This window comes from Balearica regulorum, chromosome 12, assembly GCF_011004875.1.
Source record: "Balearica regulorum gibbericeps isolate bBalReg1 chromosome 12, bBalReg1.pri, whole genome shotgun sequence".
NCBI classification, from domain to species: Eukaryota; Metazoa; Chordata; class Aves; order Gruiformes; family Gruidae; genus Balearica; species Balearica regulorum.
The window spans coordinates 23,443,764-23,469,596 of NC_046195.1; the positions used below are offsets into that span (position 1 = coordinate 23,443,764).

At 64.7% G+C, this 25,833-nt stretch overlaps 1 protein-coding gene across 3 annotated transcripts in view; it reads right to left on the reverse strand.

Moving 5' to 3' along the window:
• Positions 1 to 25,833, reverse strand: part of RASGRF1 (Ras protein specific guanine nucleotide releasing factor 1) — a 40,845-nt gene that overhangs the window by 6,706 nt on the left and 8,306 nt on the right. Inside the window, exons 2-21 of one of the 3 annotated variants that reach the window (XM_075764449.1) lie at positions 21,386 to 21,492; positions 20,271 to 20,418; positions 16,899 to 16,991; positions 15,547 to 15,800; positions 14,268 to 14,347; positions 13,635 to 13,828; positions 13,022 to 13,131; positions 11,999 to 12,117; positions 11,473 to 11,633; positions 10,576 to 10,639; positions 9,390 to 9,526; positions 7,807 to 7,889; positions 6,857 to 7,066; positions 6,062 to 6,432; positions 4,663 to 4,788; positions 3,844 to 4,014; positions 3,343 to 3,455; positions 2,558 to 2,670; positions 2,089 to 2,149; positions 15 to 118 (exon numbers count right to left, since the gene is read on the reverse strand). In XM_075764449.1, coding sequence (XP_075620564.1) covers positions 15 to 118; positions 2,089 to 2,149; positions 2,558 to 2,670; positions 3,343 to 3,455; positions 3,844 to 4,014; positions 4,663 to 4,788; positions 6,062 to 6,432; positions 6,857 to 7,066; positions 7,807 to 7,889; positions 9,390 to 9,526; positions 10,576 to 10,639; positions 11,473 to 11,633; positions 11,999 to 12,117; positions 13,022 to 13,131; positions 13,635 to 13,828; positions 14,268 to 14,347; positions 15,547 to 15,800; positions 16,899 to 16,991; positions 20,271 to 20,418; positions 21,386 to 21,492 — 2,819 coding nt within the window. Of the gene's footprint in view, positions 1 to 14; positions 119 to 2,088; positions 2,150 to 2,557; positions 2,671 to 3,342; positions 3,456 to 3,843; positions 4,015 to 4,662; positions 4,789 to 6,061; positions 6,433 to 6,856; positions 7,106 to 7,806; positions 7,890 to 9,389; positions 9,527 to 10,575; positions 10,640 to 11,472; positions 11,634 to 11,998; positions 12,118 to 13,021; positions 13,132 to 13,634; positions 13,829 to 14,267; positions 14,348 to 15,546; positions 15,801 to 16,898; positions 16,992 to 20,270; positions 20,419 to 21,385; positions 21,493 to 25,833 lie in introns of all 3 variants that reach the window. The other 2 variants (XM_075764448.1, XM_075764447.1) reach the window with 2 other exon arrangements.

A 25,833-nucleotide genomic window follows, 5' to 3' on the forward strand; every position in this document is an offset into this window, starting at 1 on the left:
CGGGGATCACTCACTCGTACGGGATCTTCTTGAAGACCAGGTGATCCAGCAGTGTCAGCTGTTCTGCTATTTCCAGGGCCGAGTGGTTTTCAAAAGGTTCTGCCTTGACTCCCTCAGCCTGAGCGACAAAGGCAACAACGAGGGCTCGCTGGTTAACAGCGCAGCGAGAACTTCTACGTTTCATGCACATAAAATCAAAGACAAAGTTGGACTCCTGAGCCAAAGGCTTTTCCCTGCCGGAGCCGGCGTGTGCGGTGCCGTGCTGGTCCCATGGTCCGGAGACACCGCGCCGCATCCCGCATCCCCCCAGCGCTGGGAAGTGCCGGCTTCACACAGCCCTGCGAACCCCACGGTTTTAATTACGCTATCATCCGTGCACATGTACAGACACAAAATTAACTAATCCTCCCCACTTCAGTAATTAGGCTACGGAACGGATCCCCACACGCTGATTTCTGCAGCCGCTGCTTTTTTGCTCTACATGTTTCATTAATAAAGCGCATGGGGATCCCAGCTGGAGCAGTGCTGCCGAGCTGCCGCCCTGCGCCCGGCTACCCCTGCCTGGCCGCTCGGCCAGCCTCGCCGGCACTGCTCCACCAGCGCCCGTGGGGTCGCAGCTCCCGGCCCCTGCTGCTGCCTGGACAGCTCTTCCAAGGGATGTCCAGAAAAGCAGGACGATGGGGACGTCCCCCCCGTCCCCGCTGCCAGTGCTTGCGACTCGGGGCACCCCGTGCTCGGAGCCACCCGGGCTGACGGCGAGAGCCCCCGGCCCCAGACCTGCACGGAGCGTGCACGGGCTTTGCTGCGCTTCGGCACAAACGCAGCCCAAACTCAGGGTTGTCACTTGCCACAGCATCCCCCCTCCTGGAAAGGAGCAGCAGCGTCTCCCCCGCCCGGGTCCAGGAAAAGGGACTGTGGCAGCTCCCAGCACCGGGGGTGCACGGGGGAGAGCAGCCAGGCTGGCACCGCGCCGGGCCGGAGCAGCGCGACCGGGAACCGCGGGTGGCTCTGGGGACAGAGCTGCGAGGGCCGAGGCGCAAAGCGCAGGGTGCACGGGGCGGCAGGAGCAGGGTGGGCGCGGGTGCTCCGCTCTGCCTCCAGTCCCGCCAGCGACTCCCGCAGCCGGGAGACCCTCCGGCCGCACAGCGCGGAGCCCGGTGCAAAATCCCCGCCTGGCCCGGGAAGGGGGTTGTGAAAGCGGCTGCCAGGAGCAAACACCAGCTGGGCTTCGTCTGCGGGCTCAGGGGCCCTGGACAGGCTGGGGGGGGTGGGTGCACACCGGGGGGTGCAGGCTGTGAGGGGTGGGTGCACACCGGGGGGTGCAGGCTGTGAGGGGTGGGTGCACACTGGGGGGGTGCAGGCTGTGAGGGGATGGGTGCACACTGGGGGGGGTGCAGGCTGCAGGGACTGGGTGCAGACCGAAACCCTCTGGTTTTGTTTGTCTTCTCCAGAGGAAGTTTCCAGCACCCGTGGTTGCAGACAAAAGCTTAAAAAAAAAACCCAAGGGGCCTCAACCACTCCAGAAGCCGGCGGGCCCAGGGGACAGAGCCGCCGTTGTTTCAGGTGCACCAGGCTGATTTAAAGTGGCTCTTGGGTTTTTCTGGGAGAACTTGTGTGGTTTTTTGAAATGCAAGAGGGCGGCAAATGCACTGCAGCCACCCTGCTGGTTTTACATCCATTGCACGTTCCCGGGGCTCTGCTCCCGGGGCAGCTGGGCCAGCGCCCGTCACTTGGAACCAGCGCGGCAGCGCTGGCGCAGGTTTGGGGACGCAGAGCACGCGGTGGAAACCCACGGGGTTTTCCCGCATCCCTCGGGTGGGCACCGGCCGCAGCGGGCAGGCACGTCTCCGTGCCCGCTCCAGCCATCCTGCCGACAGCTGGATTAGCGTTGCCTCTGCCTGCAACAGATCCAGCTGTGCTCACAGCTGGCCCCGTCCCCAGGAAACCTTTCCCTGCTTTGTAGCCGTGCGCAGGCTTGGGGAACCGCTCTCCTCTGAGCCGGGTGTGCCGGAGCGTGAGGATCTTTAGCTGTTCCCCCACCACCACACCGGGCTGCCAGGCGGAGTGAGGAAGGGGAAGGGTCTTTACCATCTGCACGACCTCCTCCAGGGTGATCTGATTGTCTCCGGGATCCTCCTGAGTCAAGGTCCTACGGCATGAAAAGACAGCGTTACTCTGGCTGGGAAAGCACCAGATCCGCACAACTCGACGCAGCTGCAGCACGACGTTGTGGTTTGTCACAGATTAAACACTTGGCGTGCATAAGAACACTTCTAAGTCCCATTTCCTGTTTTAAAGAGGGAAAAAAACCCTTAACCGAGGGCACAGCTGGCCCCACACATGGGGACAAGGGGGTCACACCTGATCGGGTCCTGATGTGCCGGGGGACGGATGCATCCAGCACCGCCCATCCTCCTCCTCGCCTCCTGCGGGGGCCCTGGCCGCGGGCACAGCCCCCCCTGGAGACCTCGTGTCCGCATTCATCCCGGGGGCAGCGGGAAGCGGTGACCGAGGCCTGGCACAGCATCCAGAAAAGCAGCCCCCCGCCGCCCCTCACCGTATGATGTTGGCGGCTGCCTTCCTCTCCTGGGTCAGGAGCTCGGGGTCGTGTATAACCTCCTCCAGAAAGCCGATCACTCTGAACTTCAGCTCCTCATTGGTTTCAAAGTCCTGCCAAAGCCAGCAGCGTCAGTGCTAATGCGCCGTGATGTGCGTAACGCCGATTCCCAGCAGCTCTGCCCCCTGCGCGTTTAAACCCGGGGAGGGCCCTGGGGGCAGCGCGGGCGGCCGCCTCTCCCCGGCGAAATCCCAGCCGAAATCCCAGCCCGTGGTGCCCGGCGGACAGGAACTGGCCAGGAGGCACCGCGCTCATTCTGCACCGTGGCACGGGCATCACCTGGCCTGGGACAGGCACGGGGGCTTCCCAGTGCCAACCAGTACAGCGCTGCCACCAGTGCCCCCAGCAGCCAGTGGCAGAGGGACAGGGACAGCAAGCAAAGCCACGCGGTTGCCTAACCCGGACCCCAGGCTGAAGCCCCGGACAGAATCACACCCGGCTACCCCACCGAGCCCGGGGAGGACTGTGGGTCCCGGCTCCCTCCTCTGCGCACCGATCGTACCAACGCTGTGACCCAGCGCCTGCCCCCCGCCCTGTGCCAGGGGCTCCCGGCTCCCCTGGGTCACAGTTTCCATCTCCAACCCATGTCTGCTCATTTGCTTAATTAAAAGAGAAGCACCAAATTGTCTTTCCAGCTGCAGCCTGGCTGAGCCACCCGGCAGGCGGCCGAATTCACGCCAGAGGGTCCCGCAGCGCCGACCCCCCGCCCGGCCCCCGCCACCCACCTGCGAGTGTTTGGAGACCCAGTGCCGCAGCACGTTGAGGACCCGGTTGGTGGCCGCTCTCCGGATCACGAACTCCTTGTCTCCGTTCCGCTGGTCTGTCGGAAAGCCTGAAACTGCCAGCGACCCCTTAGCACAGCCACAGCTCCGTGGGGAACCGCTTACGGACGTTTGCAGGGCTGCCAGGAGCAGCCCCATCTTCCCGAGCGTCCCCATGCTGCCTCGAACGCAGGCACCGGGGAGGGTCCGTGTTACAAGGCAGCGGGGTGCTGAGCCGCGGGCACGAAGGGCTCGGCTGCCGGCAACCCGCACGTCCCTCGGGCAGCCCCTGTGCCCAGGCACCCGGGGACCACAGCCCGGAGCGGGTGGGCGCTGGGCTCTGGGTGCTCTGTGCCCCCCCCCGGGGGGGGCTGCCTCACAGCTGAGGGGAACCCAGCCGAGTACGGTGGAAACGGGCACCCCAAAACCACGTCCCCGCTCTCTCGGCAGCCCCGGGCAGGGTACCTGCGCTGGCGAGGGACATCCTGCGGTATTTCTCCTTGGTGGGGGTCCCCTCGTTGGCTCCCGCCGTGGCGATGGCAAACGCGGAGGCGGCGGACAGGGCGCTGCGGGTGCCGTCGAGCTCCCGGCAGGACGTCATGACCATGCCGTTGTTGTAAGAAAACAACGAGAAGTCTGGGGGGGACGAGAAAGCCAACACGCACTCCGGCCACCGCCACAGCCCCAGCCGGGTCCCTCCCGCAGCCCCGGCCCCCGCTCGCAGCCCCCGGCGCACGGGCAGCCCCCCAGGTCAGGGCAGGATGGGAACGGGGGTCACGGAGGTGGAAGGTTGGGCGGCCAACGCAGGGCTGCTCCGCACGGAGAGCTGGCTCCATCTGCCAGGGCTGGGCAGCGCATCGGCAGGTTGGGGTGCCCCCACGCACGCACGGGCGGGGGCTCGGCCAGCTCGGCTCCAGCAGGAGCCCAGCCCCCAGGGAGCTGCAGACAGCGGTAAGGGGGCCGATGCTCGAGCAGATACAGGGATGCTCGGTGCCGGTCCAGGCGCACATCTCGAGCAGCGTAACTCGCTCCTAACGCACCAGATCAGCCCCAAGAGGGGAGGACGGGGGTGAGGGGACCCGGTAAGATGTGCACGCCAGCTCTGCGGTACGGGCAGAGGGTTTGGCATTTCCCTGTCCCCTTTCCCCAAAGGGTGAAGTCCTGCTCTTTCTCACGTCTGCTTCAGTTTTACGCCGGCACCTTTAGCAGCTCTGCCTGGCCAGGTTCAAGGGCAGCAGGCAGCCCTGGGTGACCCCCGAGCGGGACACTTGGCTCACTTGTTACCTGATGAATTTTTGCACTTGATGGACTTAGGAGTCGTCGGAGATTTCGTTGGGGAAGTTTCAGCTTCTGCTTCATCGCTCTGGTTGGGATCCGTGTCCGACTCTTCCCTGACAGATACCTCAGAGCCTGGGGAACAGGGAGCCCGGTGACCACCACCGTAGCACGTGCGCCTTGCAGCTCCACTTCCCCTCCTCAGAATTTCCTAAAGGCTGAATCACTCCGGCTGGGCACACAGCGACCGAGTACAGGAACGGTACCGAGCCCGGCAACTACTGTGGGGGTTTTTGAGGTGGGGCTTTTTGGGGCCAGTGGGTGGGGGGGTTGGGTGTATTTTCTGTTTTGTTATTACAACTCAGCTTTCGGGCAGCGCACAACCCACAGGAGGCAGGAGCTCTCGGTGCAGCGCGTGGTGCCTGTATTGCCAGCTCGGAGGCTCTGCCCGCGGCTGGCGATGGCGAGCTGGACCGTGGGCGAGCTCCGGCCCAGGGACGCAGCAATGGGCTGGGATGCGGTACCTGCCTCCCCCCCGGGGCAGGGAAATCACCCAGCAAAGGGCTGCGGGAGGAGCTGGGGCAGCCTGTCCCCCCGCCACAGGCCACCCCGCAGAGTGGCTTCGCCCCCCTCGGAGCCCCTGCCTGGGCACCAGGGTGCAGAATGGGCTCCACGGCCCGCAGCGAGGGAGAGGAGAACGCCGAGGTGCGAACGGGGAGCCGGCAGCCTGTTCCCGTTTTCGTTATAGACAGGGAAACTGCCGGCAGTGCCGCAGTCCTGCACACAGCCTTGCTCATGCGGGGCTCCGGGGGTCCGGCCCCGAGGCAGCCGCCCCACAGCCGGCGGGTCCCAGCTCGGGGTGCTGAGGGCGATCCCGTGCAGACAGAGCAGCTCAGCCCCAAACGCTGCGGCAAACGCTAAAGTCAGAGGGTCCCTGGGGTCTCCGAACCACTCCTGCGGGGCTGCGGCGGGGGGGAGCCCCGTCCCCCATTGCTGTGCTCTGCTCAAAGCCCGGCCCGGGCACGGCAGCGCGGGGGGGCAGAGGGGTGCGCAGGGGACAGTGACCTGCGGCTTTGCAGTGCTTTACCCACCCCGCTCTCTTCCCCCGATACCCCGTTGTGACCCTCCTGGACACCACACCACAAGTCACTGCATCACCAGGAGCACCGCCACCACCGCCACCACCGCCGCCACCACTGCTGCCACCACCGCCGCCACCACTGCTGCCACCACCACCGCCACCACCGCCACCACCACCCGCTGCCACTGGTCTCCCCAGCACGTGGGGGGCTGCTGCGTGCCCACTCGGGGGGCTGGGGGTCGCCGTGCCCACCCCTCCCCAGGGCACAGCCAGGCCACCTGCCCCAGCCCAGGGTACCCACCCGCCTGCAAACCCACAGCGACTTACTCTGCTTGCTCGGCAGCGACTCCTCTTGCTTTTCTGCGGCTGCTTCTCCTTCGTCAGGGATTTTATTGGGATAGTTACTGGACACGTACAGTTTGTTTATGTCCAGGGTGGTCTTACTGAAGGGGGCCATGGAGGAGTACATGCTCGCATAGCCGTTGGAGGAGCAGCTCAGCGCAGCCAGGTCCAGCGCCTTCCCTCCTGTGATGATGGGGATATTGAGGGAGAGCTTCCTGCGCCGGCTGGGGGACGAGGACTTGGTGATGGAGAGCGGGGGAGGCGAGGAGAACTTGCGGTTGGCTCTGGGGGACTTGGGGGGCTCGCCGTACAGCAGCTTGTTGTTCTGGCTGTTTGCAAACAGGAGCTCCAGGGACCTGGGCGGAGAGACGGGGAGAGGCTGAACTCGCACCCGCTCTGCCTGAGAGCTCGCCGAGATCCCCGCCGGCAGCTCCAGCCGCTCCAGGGCGTCCCATGCCCTCCGGCCCCCGGGCACGGCACAGCCGGCGCGAGCCCCTGCCACCCCGCTCGGCCCCCCCGGGAGCGGGGACACCAGCATGAGCAGAGCTCGGGTTTATCTGCTTCCCTGATTTGGGGGTACCACCACTCGTGGGGACCGGGTGAGACGGCGCTGGGGCAGCACCGGGGCCAGGCAGGTCTGGGGAGTAGAGGACTGACTCGGGACAGAGGAGGGGATGGAGCAGCGATGCCACAGTCCCCCCCCCCGAAACCCGGCCAGTCCCTCAGGGGCAGGACGGGTCACCGGCACGGGCACCGCAGCGATGCCGCGCGCAGCCTCACCGCGCAGGGATGGCGCTGATCGGCTTCTTGTAGATCGTGATGAGCTTGTCGAGGACGACCAGGGCGGTGGTGAAGACGCGGTACGAATGCAGGAACGTGTTCAGAAAGTCAATGCTCAGGAACCGCAGGTCCGTCAGCCTCTCCAGGAGCCGTTCCACGCTTGCATAGCGGATCTGCAGGACCTTGCAGGAATTCATCGTTTTACTGAACCTAATGTCAACATCATCACAATACAAGCTGGCATCAGACCTGCAGAGAAACAAGACATCTGTGGTTCCAGCCTGGAACGAAACAAGAGCTGCTTCGCGCAAGCAGCTTCCCCCCGAGGTGTGCGGGGACCGCGGAAAGTGGTACAGGTCCTCGGCAGCGAAGGAGCCTCCTTCGTACGGGGCGTCCCTACGCAGAATGCAGGCAGGAGTGCTCCCAGGGGAAAGCCAGGAAATCCGCACCCCAGAACGGGTGGAAACATTGCACAGTGCTCAACAGCAGAGGTTTGTGCAAAAAACGTGGAGCGACGGTGCCTGAGGGACACCCGCGGCCCCAGACCCTTCCCCACGTGTGACAGCAGTCGATGCGGCAGGGACACCGTCCCACCGGCCGCGCCTGGCCCCCCTCGTGCCGCACACGTCCCTCCTCGGGCCGGGGCAGCCCCCACAGCCCCCTGCGCCCCTCTCCGCCGGGGGTTTCACACCCCTCCCTTTACTACTATTATTTTTTCTCTGAGCTCTCCCCTTTGACCTTCCCACCCCCCCCCGAGCACAGTCCCCCACAAACATCCTCTCCCAGCTAATTAGCGCTCCTAATCACGGGGCTGGGAACAGCACACCCGAGTGCCCGAGCAGACGGGAAAGCCGCTGGGCTCCCGGGACGCTCAGCTGCTGTGGGAGCTGTGCCGTGGGGCCGGGCAGAGCCCAGCGCTCCCCACAGCGCCCGGCCGCGGCAGCACTCACTTTATCATCTGGGGAACGGTGACCTTGGAGTTCTCCTCGAAGGCGTTCATCATGAGGCCGTTGCAGCGGATGTTGTCCACGCACTGGAAGAGACACGGGTGGGAGTGGGAGGAGGCGGCGAGGGCGGCCCCGCTGCCCACCCGGCTGGGACACGCCGTGGGAGAGAGACACGTCCTTGCTCACTGCATCTACGGCGCCGGACGGGAGACCACGGCTGGGAGTGCCCAGCTGGGAAGGGGAAGAGCTTCCTGAAAACAGGAGCCTCGCGCTCCCGCATCCCTGTTCGGGGGAAGCATCACCCAGAGCTGCTCCCGGCTCTCCCGCTACGGACCTGGCCGGGGCTCAGCGTGTGCTGGCAGACACACAGGCACGGTGGGGGGATTGCCAGAAACCCCCAGGCCCCCTCCCAGCCGTTGTCACCGTAACTGAACTCCCCTCCCAGCCTGTGCTGCTCCACGCTCTTGGAGGGAGACCCAGCGGGCAGCAGAACGGCACCGGTCCCTCCGCTGCTGGCTCACCACCCAGGGCTTTGCTGGGCAGGAGCGTGGGCTGGAGACCCCCCCCACGGGCAGGACCGGCCCCGGCCCCCACAGAGCGTGGCACCAGCTGCTGCTGGCTGACTGCGCCTGGGGCCACCGCCGCCCTGCGCGGGGCCACCATCACTCTGCGTGGGGCCACCATCTCCCTTGTGGGACCAGCACTGCCCTGCGCGGGGCCGCCACCACCCTGCGTGAGACCACCATCGCCCTTGTGTGGGGCCACTGCTGCCCTGCATGGGGCCACTGCTGCCCTGCATGGGGCCACTGCCGCCCTGTGAGGGGCCACCACCACCCTGCATGGGGCCACCACTGCCCTGCATGGGGCCACCATCACCCTGCATGGGGCTGGCCCCAGCTCCTGCCCGCAGCTCTCCTTGGGGACCAGTGCTCGGCAAGGGGACGCAGGGAAGGGCACGGTACAACAGAGCTGGCCAGGAGGCAATCCCTTCCTCCCACATGGGAAAAAAGTCTGCAAAGTCATTTGCATAAAGCAACCCACAAGCAGGTGTAAGTCGTTACCACGTGCCTGAGCCAGAGGAGAAGCCCCAACCTCGTACCCCCATGTGCAGGCAGAGCACGGATGGGACAGACCCCGCTCCCCCCTGCTGCGCTGTGTCACCTTCCTGCTCCTCCACCTCCTCCTCTTCCAGCTACCAGACACCGGCACGCTGTCGGCGACGGCCGGGCTTTTGGTGCAGCCCAGCTCCAGGTCAGCCCCTGCACGGACCCGCTCTGCCTGGGTGCCCAGGCTGGGTGTCCACCCCCGCCGTCACAGCAGCCCGATGCAGCGAGGCCTCAGCCCGCAGCAGGTCCCGAGCACCCCGAAGGCGTCAGGAAAGCACCCAGGACGCAAACCCAGCCGGGCGCTGCCGCCGCAGCCCGAGGGCAGGCAGCAGCACTGCAGCCGTGCAGCAAGCGCCAAGCCTTGATTCCGGGTGCCCAGAGCCTCTGCCGCAGGCGGCACGGGGGCAGCCGAGCCGGCATCCCATGGGGGCTGCTCGTCCCCAGGGACCCTGTGCCCCGACACCTCCGGGTCCATCCTACCTGGCTGATGTCACTGGTCCACGCAGCCTTCTCCTGCCTGGACGAGGCCACGAGGATAACCGTAAAAGACGAGGAATCTTTTGGCTCCACCACGATTTTGAAGTCAAGGTGGTCGATGTCTTGCCCCGATGCTTTTGCTTTGCAATAGGAAAAAGACAGACAGTGATAGTGAAAAGATTTCCCCACCCCTTGTCCCCCAGCAGAGGTTTGATCAAGGTTTTAAGGAGCATGGTGCATTTTGCGGGCGGTCTGCGGCAAGGGACAGGTTTGCTGGGCAAAGGCTCTGTGTTTGCAAAGTCCGCACGCACGGGCGCAGCACGGCCGCGCTGCTGGGCGCCGGTGCCATGTGCCGGGGGAGGACCCGGCTTCCCAGCACGTGTTAGAAAACTCGTCGTGAGGACAAGAGACAGGAGCGGGTGGCTTTTCACAAGTCTGCAGTTAAGCAGGCACGGCTGAGGACGTCCAGCACCTTTGCCTTTTCCCACTTGCAGGCACGGAGCTGTGACGCGCGCCGCCTGCCGCAGGAAGGTCAGATTTGCATAAATGTGCATCTGTTTGGTTCGCAGTAAATAATTTACTTAATTAAACCCAGCCAGTAGATCACGACTTCCTTGAATCTATTCAGTATCTGAATTTGCTCCAACTCTGCCGCAGCTGGTTTTACGCCGTCCGGCCGGCTGGCAGGAACATGCTGGAGGACACCGCACCGTGACGGGGGACACCGGCGGCGCTGACCACGCTGCCATTGGTCCCCAGCCACGAAATACGGCACCTGCCTCCAGCCGGTGCAAACGTTGCCCGGGGCTGGCTGCGACCTCCCGTGCCAAGGGTCTGGCGCAGCCTCCAGCGGGACCCGCACCCCCGGCCCCGCCCCGGCCCCGCTGGGAGCGAGCTTTGCCCCCCCGCGATGGGGCGACCACGCTGCAAAACCCGAAAGCGCCCGCGGTGCGCAGGGGGAGACCGGCTGCCGTGCTGGGGGTCTGGCAACCTCGGCGAAAAGGGTCCTGCCGTAGCTGCCACTTCGCCTGTTGAGATGCCCCCGTCTGCTCAGCACCCGCCGGGAGATGCACAAACCAACAAGCCGACCCCCCCACACACCCACGGGTGGGGGCTGAGCAGGGCCCTGGCCATGCCCGGAGGGGACTCTGCCCCACGGGGGGCCATGGGTGGGGCGGGGGGCACCTACCGTCCTCGTCGGTGCTCTCCTGCTCCTCTACCAGCGTGCAGTCGATGAGGGAGATCACGCCGTTCTGCAGGGACGGGAGTCGGGGCTCAGCGGCAGGATCCCCCCCGCGGTGGCTGGGGGCTGTCCCGGCCCCCCGCCCCGCACGGCAGCCCAGCACCCCGGGGACGGGGACGGGGACAGGGACGGGGTGACGCTGCCGTGGGCGCTCACACAACCAGCGCAGCGTCTGCTGTCACTGGGAAAAAAGCAGTTACTGACTGCTGGGATGTCACGGTTTTCCTTGAGTAACCGATCAACTAATTTGTTTATAAATTATTTAATATGAGCTTTAAATTAAATTTTCCAAAAGTCTTTTGTTGTAATTATCAATTCTTTGCCATGGACTGTAATTTTTCAAACTGATAATTTAATGTCAGTAATGAGCAATTTCTGTACGATTCTTGCTCAATTAACTGCAAAACTTCCACCAACAAAAGCGTGGGTCTTGGGAGCGGACCGGAGAAGCCTGTGAGCGTTACGTACAAACCGAGGCTATAATTTAACTTTCTCGCTGAATAGATTGTCAAGATTTCTGCCGCAAATCAGGATAACTTCTTTTATCAAGAACTTGCAATTTCTCCTCTTTGCCCGTGACTCAGCTCCGCACATCACCGACGAGGCGTCTGGGCCACGTGAAATAAATCCGGCACCCCGGGAGGCCGCGGCCAGGGGAGCACGGGGTGGTCCCCAGACCCCCGGTCCCGCCAGGAGAGCCCGGCCAGCTCGGGCTGCGGCAGCGCCGGCCTCGGCCCCGTCCCCGCACACGATCCCGCGCCCCGGGGAGCAGCCCCGGCTCCACGCCTGGCGGCCACCAGAGCCCTTGTCGGGGGCTGCGGAGCCCCCCCGCGCCCTCCGCACCTTGGTCAGATGCAGCTTGCCTCCGGAGCCCCTGGTGCAGATGATGAGGTGCTTGGAGAAGAGGAAGCACTGCCGCTCGCCCTCCTTCTTCAGCGAGAGGGAGCCCAGCCGCCCCCGCGTGATCTTCCCTTTCTCCGACATCGGCACTTGGATGAGGGACCCTGCGGAGGGGGGGAGACCCGTCAGAGACCGGGTGGGCACCGGCCACGGCCCCCGGCCCACCCTTGCACCCGCAGCGCGTGGGTGCTCCTCCGGGGCCGAGCGTGCCCGGGAGGTCAGGATGTGTCCCGCTGCTTCTCTGGTGCTACGAAATCGGTAACGGGCTAAAATGCACGTTCTGCTCCGCGATGCAATAAAGTGCGGTGCTGAGACTGAAGGTGAGGCGCTTTGGAGCAGAGAACATTCAGAAACGGGTTGCATTGTTAAATTTCACAGCTCACCAGGCCGCGCTGCAGAGGGACGCGGGGCCGGGGGCTGCAGGGCTTTGTGTGAACCGTGGGGAGGGACGGGGACACAAACACGGTACCTTGTCTCACGAAAGTCTGGCTGGTGTCCAGCAGAATTTCACACCCTTCAATAATCATCCTCTCTATCGCCAGATTTTTCCGAATATTTTCAGTCTCGCTCACTTCATCGTGCATTATCCTGAAGGAGGGAGAAAAGGAAATTGGAGCTTGGATGAGACCTGCAGGAGTTTTCCCAGCGGATCCCTGCGGACAGGCGGGAGGGGCTGCGCCAGGTAAGACCAAACCCGAAGGACCACCAAGGGGATTGCGGCACTCTCCTGCATCTCTGCAGACCCGGCAGCTCAGGCGGGCACCGCCTGGACTGTACCTCCGGATTGCTGAATATTGAAACGTGAGTGCTTCTTGCCCAGAAATCACAAAATTCAGGTTTCGGGCAGACAGACCAGCCCCCGTCGGCCGGAAGCAGCCGGGCTCGGTCCCGTCGGCCCCAGGGGTGGATTCGCACGGGAGGGCAGGAGGCAGCGCCGGGACCGCTCAGCCTCCCAGACACGGAGGGCGAGGGGAGGGCAGGTCCTGGCTAAAGCACCACAGGGCACCTTGGGCGCGGGGCTTTGCTCGCTGCCTGCGCCCGAGCAGCGGGCAGGGTGGGTGGGCAGCCGGAGGCGCCTGGGCGAGCTCCCCCCGCCGCCACGCACAGCACCCCTGCACGAGCAGGCAGGTCTCCCTGGGCCGGCGGCTCGCGAGGGCTTTGTCCTTGTCAGGGATGGCCGACGGGCTCCGAGCAAGCCCAGGACTGAGCTTCTCCTGCGCCCACCCCAGCGGGACAGCACGGCCCCCCCGGTCACCCTGTGGGTGCTGTGGGAACACCCAGGCCAGCCCCGTCCCCTCAGCACTGCTCCCTCCCCGAACCCTGTGGGTCAGGGTCTGCCTGCCCCTGCCCCTCTCCCTGCCCAGCAAAGGGCAGCACACCGCGCCGGCAGCCCGGCCAAGAGCCCCCCGCCAGCCCCAGCGGCCCGGGGCCGAGAGCAGCCCCCGGTCCCGCAGCCCCCGGTCCCCCAGGGATGGGCAGCGGTGGGTCTGACCTGGACAGCTCTTCCAGCTTGGACTTGGCGTAATCCAGGCTGTTCCTCTCCACGTGCTCGTGGGGCGTGTGAGCCAGCAGCTCGTGCAGCGTCAGGATGTACCTGGGGATCTGCGGCACAACACACCGGGGCGGCGGATCAGCCACGGTGCAGGGTGGGGGGTGGGCGGGATGGAGGGGGGGCACAGAGGGCTGCGGGTGCCCACCCTGCGCTGCTCCCGGAGCCACCGGGGCGGGGGACACCCTGATCTGGGAGGTTATAAAAGCCCCAAAGCTCCTTGCGCTAAGGCTTAACGAATTGGGGGAGCGGTGCGGGGTGTTGCCAGGACCCTGCTGTGCCCCAGCCGTGTCCCAGAGGCGTGGGGCAGCCGGGAAGGCAGCAGCTTCACCCAGAGCATCCTCCCACAGCACCGATGAGCCCAGCAATGGCCTGAGCGGGTCCCAGGAGCAGCGTGGGACCAGGCAGGGTCCAGCCCCAGGCCATCTTCGCCCGGGCTGTGCCTCCCCACCACCCGACGCCTGCTGTGGGGCTGGGGTTTGCACCGCCCGGCCCATCCCGCACCGCCAGCGCCGTGGTGGCACCCCCCGGGGCCGATCCCAGCGCCAGCGGTCACCTGGAACATGGGGTAGGTCAGGAAGGTCTCCAGGGTCCTCTCCTCGCAGTCGGGCTTGGCCTCGTAGTGCTTCAGCAGCTTGTCGAAGTCCCGGTTCTGCTTGCAGTGCGCCAGGATCTGCAGGCTGTACTGGTGGTTCCTCACGAACTCCTGGTAGATGTTCAGCATGGGCAGCAGGATGTCGAACAAGTCGGCTGCGAGCAGAGAGGCGGTGGGGAGGTGGGTGTGCAGGTCCAGCACACGCCACGGCGTCCCGGCACAGCCCCCCCGGCTCCCAACCCTCCTCACCCCCGGGTCCCACCCAGGGCACCCCAGCCCCAGGTCTGCCCAGTCTGGGTTTTAAAGACACCAGCTGAGGGACACGGCAGCGCTCGTCAGCATCAGCTCTCCTGCGCACGGTCCAGCCCAGCCCTTCCACCGCCCGGCAGAACCAGAAACGCAGGAATTGGGTTTCTCTGGGATTTTTTTGCTCCGATCCTTGCTTCCGCGACCGACCCGAGCAAGCACCGGTGTGCTGTGCAACGCTTTCACTGCTGTTAGCATCACGCCCGCTGAGCTGCACCCGAGGAGGAGCGCGGGCTCGGCCCCAGCAGCCAGCGGGGAGGAAACGCGGCGGGGAGGCAACACACTCACCCAGCACGAGCGTGGGCCAGCTGGATATCCTTGCCTTCAGGCCTTGGTAAAAGATTTGGTGCAAAAACATGATCGTTTCGCTGAAAGACAAAACAAGGGGTGAACAGACAGATGAACAAGTGGCAAATAATGACTAATCAGATGAAATCGCCAGCCCGGACGGGAGCCGGGGAACACTCAGACGGGGTAGGGAGGTGGGTGCAGAGGGTCCCCGACACCGCGCTCCTGGCTGGAGCTCTGAGCTGGCGCCGGCTCCTCCACCGTTCATTCACCAAGACACCCCACGGTGAGGGACCTCCTTCATGCCGCGGGGACGAGACGAGGCAGAGGAGGATGCTGGGGAGCGCTCACTCTGCCTGCGCTGGCCCCAGCCAAGGCGCCGGCTCCACACCAGCCCAGATGTGGGGGAAAACTGGAATTTGGGTTTTGCAGTCTGGGTCCATCTCGGCTTCCAGAGCAGGCTGCACCGCATGCCGCCCGGGCAGCTCGCAGCAGCGGCAGCGGGGCAGGAGCGACCGCCAGGAGCTGAGAGCGCTGCTCCCAGAGCTGCTCCCCTCCGCAAGGGACGGGTGGCTGGCACCTCCAGCGCTGGTTGGTAAGACTTGCTGCTGGTGTCGGTACCATCCGCGGGACGGAGCCATTGCAGCTGCCATTAAACCTGGCACGTACTGGTGACACGCTCGGCATCACCGTGGCTGGGCTGGAGTCGGTGAGTGCCACCTCCCACCCCCACCAGCGCCTGGGCACGGCCGCTCTCGGCACGCTTTAGCTGGAACCGGATGATCTTTGAGGTCCCTTCCAACCCAAACCAGTCTGCGACTCTATGACTTGGCAGCGGCTGTGACCCCGTGTTGCAGCTGCAGGAGAGGCTTCGCCTGCCCCCTCCTCACCACCCCCTGTGGGAGCTGCACCCGCCCCGCTCCGCTCGCCCCTCATTACCTACGGGCTGCCATTAACGCCAAGGGACACCATCCTCCCCCCGCCAGAGCCAGGACCTCCCGCAGACGGGCTCCGACCTGCTCCGGGGGCCCTGCAGCATCGGCCCCCGAGGCTCCTCCTCATGTCAGTGCCAAGCGCCTGGCGGGCTGCTCGTGCAGGTGTCCCAAGGGGACAGTGGGCTCCCGCCCACGGCTGTGGGGGCTCCGGGGAGCCCCCGGCACGGAGCACCCCAAAGCCCATTCCCAGGGGAGGGCAGCGGGCTGCGGACACCAACCCCTGCCCGGAGGCTGCCAGCTCCGCCGGGGTCCGCAGAGCCCTCGGAACCCGGGACGGCACTCACCTGTTGAGGAATATGCTGCTGACGTCATCGTGCGTGATGGGAGGCTTCTTGGAGCTGGCCGCCATCCGCAGCGGCCGCAGGAAGTTGTTGACGAGGATGTGAAGCTGCTGGACGTACTCGGCCTCCGCCTCCAGCATGCTGAAGACGACCTGGTTCCTCTTGCGCATGCTGTCGGCGTGGGGGGACCTGATGTAGTCCTGGATGATCGTCTTCCACTTCCTCCGGCACAGCCAGCCCCGCAGGAAGCTCTGCACCTGCCGAGGGAGCAGCGGCCGCGTTAGGGTCGGGGCCGACGAGCCGGGCAGGCGCCCCGGAGCAGGGGCCGCGGCTCTGCGGTGAGGATTCCCTGGCTCTGTGCTGAGCTGCGCGCGTTGGTGCCTGTTACTGCTGCTGCTCTGAATCCTCCCGGCTGGGAAACGAACAGTAACTCATTTAAACGCAGTTCCCTACTGCAGACAATGTCCTCTCTTCCCTCTCTTACAGAGACTCCGATGAGAAGCGAGGATCCCGTGCCAACTCCTGACTTCCCTGGGCACCGACACGGACACGGTGCCGGGCACTTTCCTGCCAGGACTGCGCGGGCACGGAGACTCCCAGCCTGCCGGGTGCTTAGCCCTACCCAGCACCCCCCAGTCACCCGGGGAACCGGGGCACCGAAGCCGCCTTGAGCCAGCACCCGTCTGTGCGCCCAAACACGCAGAGCTGTATTAAGGCACCTAGAAAAGCTCCCAGCCCTTCCTCACGTGAATGAGCACCCGCAGCACACCCCGTGCCCGGAGCTCCGTCCACGCCTGCGGGCGCTGCCCACCACCCTGAGCCCACGGGGTTCAACCCCACGGCCCCTGCACAGGGCACCGGCTGCCCGGGGCCGGCGGAGGCTTTCCCGGGGGTCGGGCAAGGGCAGGACCCGCTCCCCGAGCGGCGGCAGTGCCGGTCCTCTCTGCGGCACCGTGGGGAGACCGAGTCACCTGCGGGCTTGCGGGGCTCAGGGAATCGCCTGGGGGAGCGGGACACGTGGCGAGCAGCAGCTGGCTTGTTCTTTGCAAAAACAGAAGATGTAACCACAGCCGTGGCGGGGGGTGGGATGTAAGAGGTGCTGTTTGTGCGTGAGCCGGCCCGGCCAGGGATGCCTCGCTCGCCCGGGGAGCCCCGCGGAGCAAACACAACCAACAGAAGGGTTTCCAGTTTTACACATTTTCCTCCCGTTAGCAGAGGCACCTCCCCAGGCAGCTCCCCCAGACCAACCGCTCCGCCAGCCCCGCACGGAGCGTGCCTGCCGTGCCGCCACGAGCACCGGGACCCGGCCGAGCGCCGGCTCCGGCCCCCCACGCCGTTCACCCGCCACCACCCACCTTCTTGATTTTCTTGATGTCGCCGTCGTCGTCGCTGGGCGCGCTGGTCTGGCCGGCCTGCATGCGTTCGTGGTCCTTGAGCAGGGAGGCGATCTGCGGGCACAGGGGGGGTGAGCGGCCGCGCTGGCGCGTCCGGGAGCCAAGGACAAACCCCGCGCCCGCGCAGCGCCGGAGAGCGGCACGCGCCTCTCTAATTACAGATATAGGGACATTTTGTGCTGGTTCTGTCTAAGCAGGAGATGGGTGGGTGAAGCAGATGAAGAAATGCTGCAGAGCCGTCAGGGCACCGCCGAGTCCCCGGCATCCCCCACCGAACACGCCGCAGAGACGGGGCCCTGGAAATCCTGCCGGGTACCACCCGCAAACCGCATCCCTGTTTCCTACGAAAGCTTTCCCGGGCGAGTCATTAAAAAACGAGTTGGAGAGGAAATGGCAGAAAAACCTCAAGTCATTTGCACCCCAAAAACTTGCAGACAGGGACAAGCTCATCCAGTCACGCTTTCCAACACAAATTGGATGGAATCTCGTTAGCTGCAAGCGTTTGAATTTTTACTGCTTCTCGCCTGTACTTTTTTCTCACTCCTCTGCTCATTGCCATGTCCCTGCCCCCACGGCCGCCAGTGTTGTAAAGCTACGGGAAAGGGGAGAACAAAAATGTGCCATCCAGAACGTGAAAACTGGGAGAAATGTGGTTTGAGTTTGGATTTCATAGAAAATAATAAAAATAAGAAAACAACTTTCAAAGAATACTTTCCAAAAAGTTTTGGAGAGAAAGGAGTTGAGATCTTTTTCAGTCGGAGATGCTGCTTCCCAGCGACGCTGGGGACCGCCAGCCGCAGTAACTGCGATTCCTGCCGAGGTTTCGGTGCCTGGGCTGGCAGGGGCAAAGCAAAGGGCCAGAAGGGACGGCGGCCAGCGCAGAGGCTGCTTCTGCCGCACGGCCACAGCCCGGGAAGAGGAGATGACTTCCACAAAATCCTGAAGATTTGAAGTGAAATGCCTCTTCTGAACTGCATGTTTTCACACCATAAGAAGCTAAAAAACGCTGTGGGTCAATCCGGTCACCGTGTCCGAAGGAAGCTCAACAGCCGCCTCTCGGCACTTCCCAGTGTTCCAAACGAAGGCGTTTTCCCAGAAACTGCCCCTCTCTGCCAGGAGGGAGGGCACGGGGCTGGGGACGCGCCCGACCCAGCCGGCCCCGTTCGGTGAAGGGGCGTTTTGGCAGATTTGCTGCCGCCTTGCCGGCGTGCTGCCAGCGTGACCCGGCCATGGCTCGGCTGGACGCGCCAGCACTGCCGGGGCACCGGCCCCCCAGCACCCCTGCTCTCCCAGCTCCGCTGGCCTCGGCACGAGCACCAACGCGCCGGAGAAAGCGGCCGCGGGCTCACAGGCACCGATCCGGCTCCTACGCGGCTCTATCATTTTCACCCCATTTTATTCCACAGGGTTAGATTTTAGAAGAGACTTTGGAGATTTTTCCCTCTCCCTGTGCCTTCCTACAGAGCTTCACGTCACCAAACATCCCCTGCACCCCCTCTGCATCGAAGCGTTTGAAAGCGCCGAGGCCATTCCCTGCGCCGGCTCCAGGCGCATCTCGGCCGGGACCCATGGAGCGGGTTTGCCAGCGCCATGGTTTTATTTTGGTGCCTTTTTTTTAAACGGAATGAGCAAAATTTGCACATTAAAGTAGAAGCTGATTATTTGATCTCTGCTTCAAAGCATGTGGCAGAGTAAAGAACAAACCCAAACCCAACACAAGGTGAAATCAAAAGTACCTGGGCGCAGGGGACAGGACGGGTGGCAGCTCAGCGAATGCCAGGGGTCACACAACACATCTCCCACCTCCCCTGACCAAGAGCTCGTCGGGATGCTCAGCGCCCTGCCGCTCGCCTCCCCTCCCCTCCTGGGGCCACGGAGCTCGCCCCGACTCGGAGGCTGGACCGGACCCGGGGGGCTCCCGGCCGGCCCCGGATGGAGAAACGCCCCGACCGAGCGGGTGCCGCGGGCTGCGGCCGGGGCTGGTTTGGGGCCGATCCTGTTCTGCTGGGGAGCACAAACTCAGCGGTGCTGAAACCGCCCCTGGGAAAGGCTGGCAGCTCCCCAGCCCCCCCGCGGCTAAACGCAGCCTTCAGCACGCTGCCCGCCCCGACCCATGCCGCTGACCTGCGCCGGGTACCTCAAGTACTAAGAACAGAAGGAAAAGTGCACTGTAAGGACGTGCTCTCCCCCTCCTGCCTCGCCGCCTCTCCGACTGCCTCCTTCGTGGCAGCTCTGAGATTCGGACCGACTCAGGGTCCACCTCAGCCCAGCGGGCAGCACGACCCGCTCCCGGCTGCCTCCACCGCGGAGCTGCCGCCCGACCCCCTGCCAGGCACGAGGAGGGGCCGGCGGCAGCACCGGCTCTGGGGTGCCCCATGTCCACCGGCCCCGCCGCACCGCCGGCACCAACGCCCACCGGCAGCCGTAACCCGGGCGGCAAGAGGGTACCGGGGCAGCTGCAGCCCTGCAACGCGGGGGCCGGGCAGCACGGGCAGGCCCACGCCTCCAAGCATCCGCCTCCCGAGTGCCTTGGAGACGCCGCTTCCCTCGGCACTGTCTGCTGAGTCATTTTTGCATTTTGTTGCTTTGTCTGCCATAACCCACGTCATGTCGCCCTTCCTACGACCCAGCGCTGCAAACTACTGAGCAGCACGCTGCTGCGAGAGCTTCTGGGACGAGCCAGGGGCAACAGGTTTTCGGGGTTGCTCTCGGGGAGGAGACACTCCCTGCTCAGGGAAGCGTCCGTTCCGCTCCCAGCACGGTGCGCGGTAATTCCCTGACATACTCAGGTGATGCAGCTTCCACCTGGCACAGGTTCCCCCCCCACCCCCCGAGGCCACAGACGCCTCTTCCCTTTCCCAGTGCGTTCTCCGGCTCTGCAGCGCCGGGCGGATGTTACCGGCGGGCAGGCAGCACGCACCAGGGGCTCAGCGAAGGAGCCGGGGTGAAAATAAGGACATGGGAAAGTAAGGAGTCTCCACCCCCACCCCAAAACCTGCTCCTGAACCCAAGGGACCGGCTCGCTGGCTCGTTCCCCAGCGCTCGTTGCCGGAGCGAACCCTTCCTGCCGCGGCAGCGTCCCGGGGCCGGGGATCACACCGATCCTCGCACACGCACCGCACTGGGGCTGCACGGCTCCTGCAAGAAAACCCTCCAGCGAGGCGATGCCCTCGCCCCTCTCCAGAAGAGAAAGGGCCAGCCTGACGTCAGTAAAACGAGCGCAGATACGCCAGCTGCGACGTCCCCCGTCCCTGCCAGCGCGTCGATGCCGCCTGCCCGCGGGTCGCCCCAGGGAGCGGCAGCACATCCGCGGGGCGACGCCGGGCTCTTCACCTCGGCCTTCAAGCGCTCGATCTCGATCTCCCCGTCCTCGATCTGCTGGCGGAGTTGCTTGGCAACGGTCTTCTCCGTTTCCACAATCTGCAGGAGATGGAGGTACTTCTGCATCAGCGCCTCGTGCTCCGTCGCCAGGTTCCTGTAGCTGCAGGCAGACATGGCCATGAGCACCTCTCCTCCCCTCCGGACTCACCGCCACGGACCCCCGGGACGTGCCCGTAAAATTAAGTGTCTGCGCGCTGCGGTTTGCTGTGGGCGAGTTCTCCTTCCCCGCTGCCACGCGCTGCCCTCGCCCCTCACCACGGGGCGCACGAACCGGGGACGGCTCTCGCAGTTTGGGATGCTGCTACTCAGAACCGAGTGGTTTTCAGAGGACTCGGGTTCCCCGCGAGGGTGCAAACAGAAAAGACAACACAAATTTTAGGGAAATGGTAGGAGACAAAAAACTCCCCCAAGCGCCCATGGCCAGACCTCTCTCACCAACCACATCCCACAAGTTTAACGAGGAGGACACTGGTGGCACAAGCTCTCACGATCACCTGCTCTCGTTCAGGTGCTGCAGCAGTTCTTTCTCTAACCTCCTGCATACGACACTCACCTGCCCCCCACTTCTCGCTGCCCTCCCGGCACCCTCCTTTACCGGACGCGCGCCTGTGCCGTGCCAGCTCCTGACCCTGGGGCCAGCAACCCGGCCGCGCTACGTTCCCTTGGCACAGACACGCGAGCTTGGAAAAACCCCCTTCTGACATATTGCTACTCCAGACGAAACCCTTCCCCTCAGGCTTTGAACCCGCCGGTGAATCGGGCATCCCTCCGGCACCAGGCCGGGCCAGGCGGTGCCAGCGTGCCGGGACGGTCGCCCCGCGCCGGACAGGGACGGGCTGGCACAGGGCTGGGGGGGCACATCTGAATGCAGCCTCCTGCACGGCACGAGGGTCCCCGACACGGGGCTGGGGGCCAGAGGTGCCCTGCCCTGCCCTGCCTGCCAGCAGCACCTGCCTCAACGGCTCCCTGCCCGCAGCCCTGCCCGCAGCCCTGCCCGCAGCCGCCCTCGGGCACGGCTTTGCCTCCGATACCCCCCGCCCCGGGTCTGTGCTGGCGGAGGGCGATACCTGGCGTGAGCTATGGCTGCCACCCACTCGTCGCAGTCCTTGGCATCCTCGGTCCTCAGCTCCAGGGTCTTCTGGTTCTCGTGGTTGAAATTAATGGTAAAGTAATGCTGCGGGAGCAAACGGAGGGTGAGGTTACCGCTCGCTCGCACAGGGCCATTGGAAAAGTGCTTTAAGATCCACCACGGGTCGCTTTGTTTAAAAGAAAATAACATTTTGAACACCAGGAGCGGAGCTGAGACGTGCTGCCCGCGGCGCTCGGGGAAAAGCTGCTCTGTGCCGGTGAGGCGGCGCAGCCGTGCTGGGGGCGAGGACGGGGCCGAGATATGCTCCGAGGGGAAATCCCGCTGGGCAAACCCCGGGCGTCAGATACACCTAAAACCACCGCGGTGCGGGAGCTGCCGGCCTGAGGGACAACCCGCACCCGGGAAAGGGGCGGCTGAGCAAAGGGCGTTTAGCCAGCCCCGGCCCCAGGCTGCCTGCATCCCTGCCTGCGCGGGCAGCGAGCACCCCCGGGCACCAAAACGAAGCCCCGTTGGCGCCTGGGGCTTGGCGTCGGGCAGAGCCCCGGTCCCACGTGCTCTCACCGCTCGAGCCGGGAGGCTGTAACGGGCAACGGTGTGCTAGGACTGAGCGCAGGACTATATTTAGCCTCCCTTGACATTTACAGTATTTGTGCTAATTGTGCGTGGCGGCAGCCCGCGTCGCTGGGGTTTGTGCTGCTCCTGCGCTTTCCTGCGGTCTCCTAGGAAACAGGTACCACGCTGCAGTGCCGGATACTGCCCAGAATAACCGGGCTAAAACAAAACCCACTAGAAAAAGCTCATCCTGACATTATCTGCTCCGCTCTTAGGTTTGACGAGGGATCTGAATTAACAGGTATCTTGGAAAAAAAACAACAACCCAACCTGCAGCAGCCGCTTGCTCCCTGGCGCGCACCCCGGACCCCCAGGATTGCAGGCAGCAGCCGGCTGCGACCGCAGACCCTGGCACACCGTGAAAACAGAGCCGGGCACCGCAACGCAGGCAGGAGCTCGCGTGGGAACCTGCCCCGACGCCGCGCTGCAGGCAGGGACGGGCAGTGGGGTGCTACCCCGGGGTACAGCCCAGCACGCCTGGTGCAGCACCATCCCCACCCCTGTGCTGAACACCGGGGGTGCTGCTCACCCCACCTCCCCAAAACACGGCTACGTCTCCCACCCCTACCCCTACCCCTGCCCATCGCAGCTCCTCCCTGTCCTCCCCCTCCCCTGTTCCCCTTCCCACCCCTAACCAGGCCCAGGGGTGCTCAGGAGAAGGACCTCCAGATGGATGCCGGAGGCTTCCAGGGAGCCCGGCACGCAGGGAGGCCGAGGCGCAGCCGGTCGCTGTTCCCGGGTGATGCCGGAGCAGGCAGCACAGACGGACAGACACCCAGCTCCCCACCCAGCACCATGCCCACCCAGGGCTCGTGTCTCGCTGCGCGACAGAGAAACACGCTCTGAGCTGGCTGAGCCCGCCCGGGTCCTGCAGAGGAGGAGAAGGGGGGCCCGGGGACCCCACGCCAGAGCCCTCCTTTAGAACCAGCCCGTTCTCCTCCTGGGGGGCACCTGGCTCTTGCTGCGACCCTGTGAAGACGCATCTCCTTTACTTCTGTCCAGGATCCTTCAGGGGCAATGTATTTTTATTGCTGATCCTGCAGACAAGTTTTCTCCCTAGGGAGCCCTCTCCAAGGTAAAACACGCCATCATCCGCCTCCCACCCCTTCCCCGGCCCGGCCAGGCTGGCGAGAGCTCCGGGCAGCCGGGCTGGCAGCTCGCCTCTGTCCGGGGGACACGTCTGGGACTGCAGCAGCTCCAGAGCCCTTCGCTTCTCACCCCCCTTTCTTCTCCCTCCCAGCCCAAAGGCTTTTGATGGCAACAAGACAGCTCTGATGACAGAAAATTCACCAGAAATTTTTGGTCTCTGAAACTGTGGGGTAGTTTCACCTCTCTGCTTTACGCCCATCTCTCTTACACCCCTTCCCTTGCAAACAGCATTAAAGAGCTCGTCGGATTGGCAAGTCTGGAAATCCTCCCCCTCAAACAGCGACTCAGGGATATCACCAGCCGTGCCAGGGCGCTGCCAAACGCTCGCTCCCCAGCCCCGGTGTCCCGGCCCAGGGATGTGAGGGGTGGGAAAACCCTTCCTCAGTGCCAGTGCCCCCGCGAGCTCCCGGTGCCGCGGGGACAAACCACCGTGACGCTGTGGCACACACATTCACCGCCCCGCGCCCCACCGACACCAACAGCCGGAGCTCGGCTGAGTCCCCAAGGGACCAGAAACACGGGGACATGCCTCCGTGACTCCCAAACTGGTCCCTTCCCGGGTGCTGCGGGTCCCTCGGGGGGGTGAAGCAGCAGCCATGTGTGCTCCCATGGGCGAGCGCACCCGCTGAGACCCCTGCGCCCACAGGCAGGACCAGGCATGGTGCTGGGTTAGAGCACCCTGGTTCTTCTCCAGGGCCCCCTGGAAAAGCAGCACCTCACACAGCGCCGGGGCTTGACGGATTTTAAAGTAAGGGGTGGCAGAGCCAGCGGCAGGGAACGGGGCAGGGAACGGGGCAGGGAACGGGGCAGGAGCCCACCCTGCCTCTGCCCCCGCTTCGGGCCCACTGAGGCACCTCCCGACACACCAGCACCAAAACCCTTTCGTCAGACGCCTCTGCCTCATCCGATTCAAACCCAGAAACTCCTGAAGGTTTTGCAAATGGCAGCTTCAACGCTGCCGGCAGCAGCGATGGACGACGTGGGGCCGAAAGCTTCCCACCGCGGCCAGGGCGGTTCAGTCCCAACCGCTGCTCCATGTCCAAATAAAAGCGGGTTCCTGGGAGCACACGCGCTGCAGCTCCCGCGTCACTCTGATTTATCCCCATACAATACCCAGGAAGCGCAGCGCGCTTGCAGGGAGGAAGTTATTTTATATTTGAATAATAAAACTCCCACCACCTTTTATCTCTGCCTAAATTACGATCCTTCTCTGTTATCACAGTGACACATCAAACTCGACAGCCCGGGAGCGCTTCCAGCCCTGCTCGCCGCCCGGGGCCGAGGCTCGGTGGCAGCACCGCAGGGCCGGGCAGCCGCACAGACCCGGGACCGCCACTCACCAGCACCGCACGGGGAGCGGCAGGATCGGCCCCTGCCTCCAGCACGGCCCCATGCCCGGCATCCCGGGGCAGTGAGCGCTGCTGGGCCACCCCTGCCCGGTGCTGGGCACCCACTACCCACAGGTTCGGTTTGCAGCTTCCCACCCCCGTCTCTGCTCACCGCAGAGCTCCTCGACCCACAGCCACGGCGGCGGAAGCCGCTCACTGTGCTGCGGGACACAGCACTGAGGGATGCCCCCAGCCCCTGGCACTGTGGGGGTCCCACTTCAGGAAGCCCCAGGAACGGCACGGGAGCATTCCAGGGGACAAAGCGAAAAGGTAAAACACGCACCGGGGGCCAGCCGCAGCCCTGCGACCACCGCCAGCTCTTCCCTGGCCCTGCCTGCTGCAGGGCAGGGCGGGTGCTGCACGCCACGGGGGGGGGCCGGTACTGAAGCCCCTGACAGGCAGAGACCCCCGGGCTCGATGGGACACGGCCCGGGGTGCCAGAGACCCCCAGAGCCTCTCCCCTCTCCCACCCTAAGGGCTCGACAGGCTGCTCCAGCTTTTCACGGGGGGGAGACATGGCGCATCCCCGGCAGCAGCCAAATCGGTTCCTGCAGACCCCGAGCCGCCAAGGCTGACAGGGAGATGGCTCCAAGTGCTTTTCAGCAGAAGCAAACGACGACTTTTGCCGCAGCCTCAGAAACTCCCGCGTTTCGCAGTAATTCAGCTGGAGGCAGATACCAGCGCGGAGAATTTCAGCTCCAGCTGGCGGTTTGGCAAAGTCCCGTACCTGGACGCCGAGTGCTGTCGTGCGAGGTGCGGGGCATCCGCGGCTGGAGAGGCGCCGGCAGGACAGGGCCAGGCAATGCCTGCACAGGCGGGGGCTGCTCCTTGGGGGACCCCGCAGCACCTGCCAGCAGCTCAGACCGTTTCCAGCGGCCGCCGCTGGGGACCCCCAGCCAGCGTGTGCCCGGGGCTCTGCTCGAGGGTGGCTCAGCCAGGAGGGACCTGCCCTGGCACCCGCCGCAGCCCCGGTCCCCCTGAGCCTGCTCCCCAAGCTCCGCTCCCTCTGTCGCTTTTTCTGCAAAAAATCCCCGGCACCGGCTTGGCTGTTTTTACTAAGAGCAAAATGCTGCTCGGGAGCTATTTCTGCTTCCAGAGCCTCAACAAATGACTTTGAATTAATGAAGGAGACTACCCGAGTGATTAACGTGCAGGGACCGTCTCCCCAGAAACACCCCCCCGCGTGCCCGATGTGCCTGGGCTGGCACGGTTAGCGCAGCGATGGCTCTGCAAAACCTCCCGTGTGTGCACCCCCAGACGCGGTCCCTGCCACCCC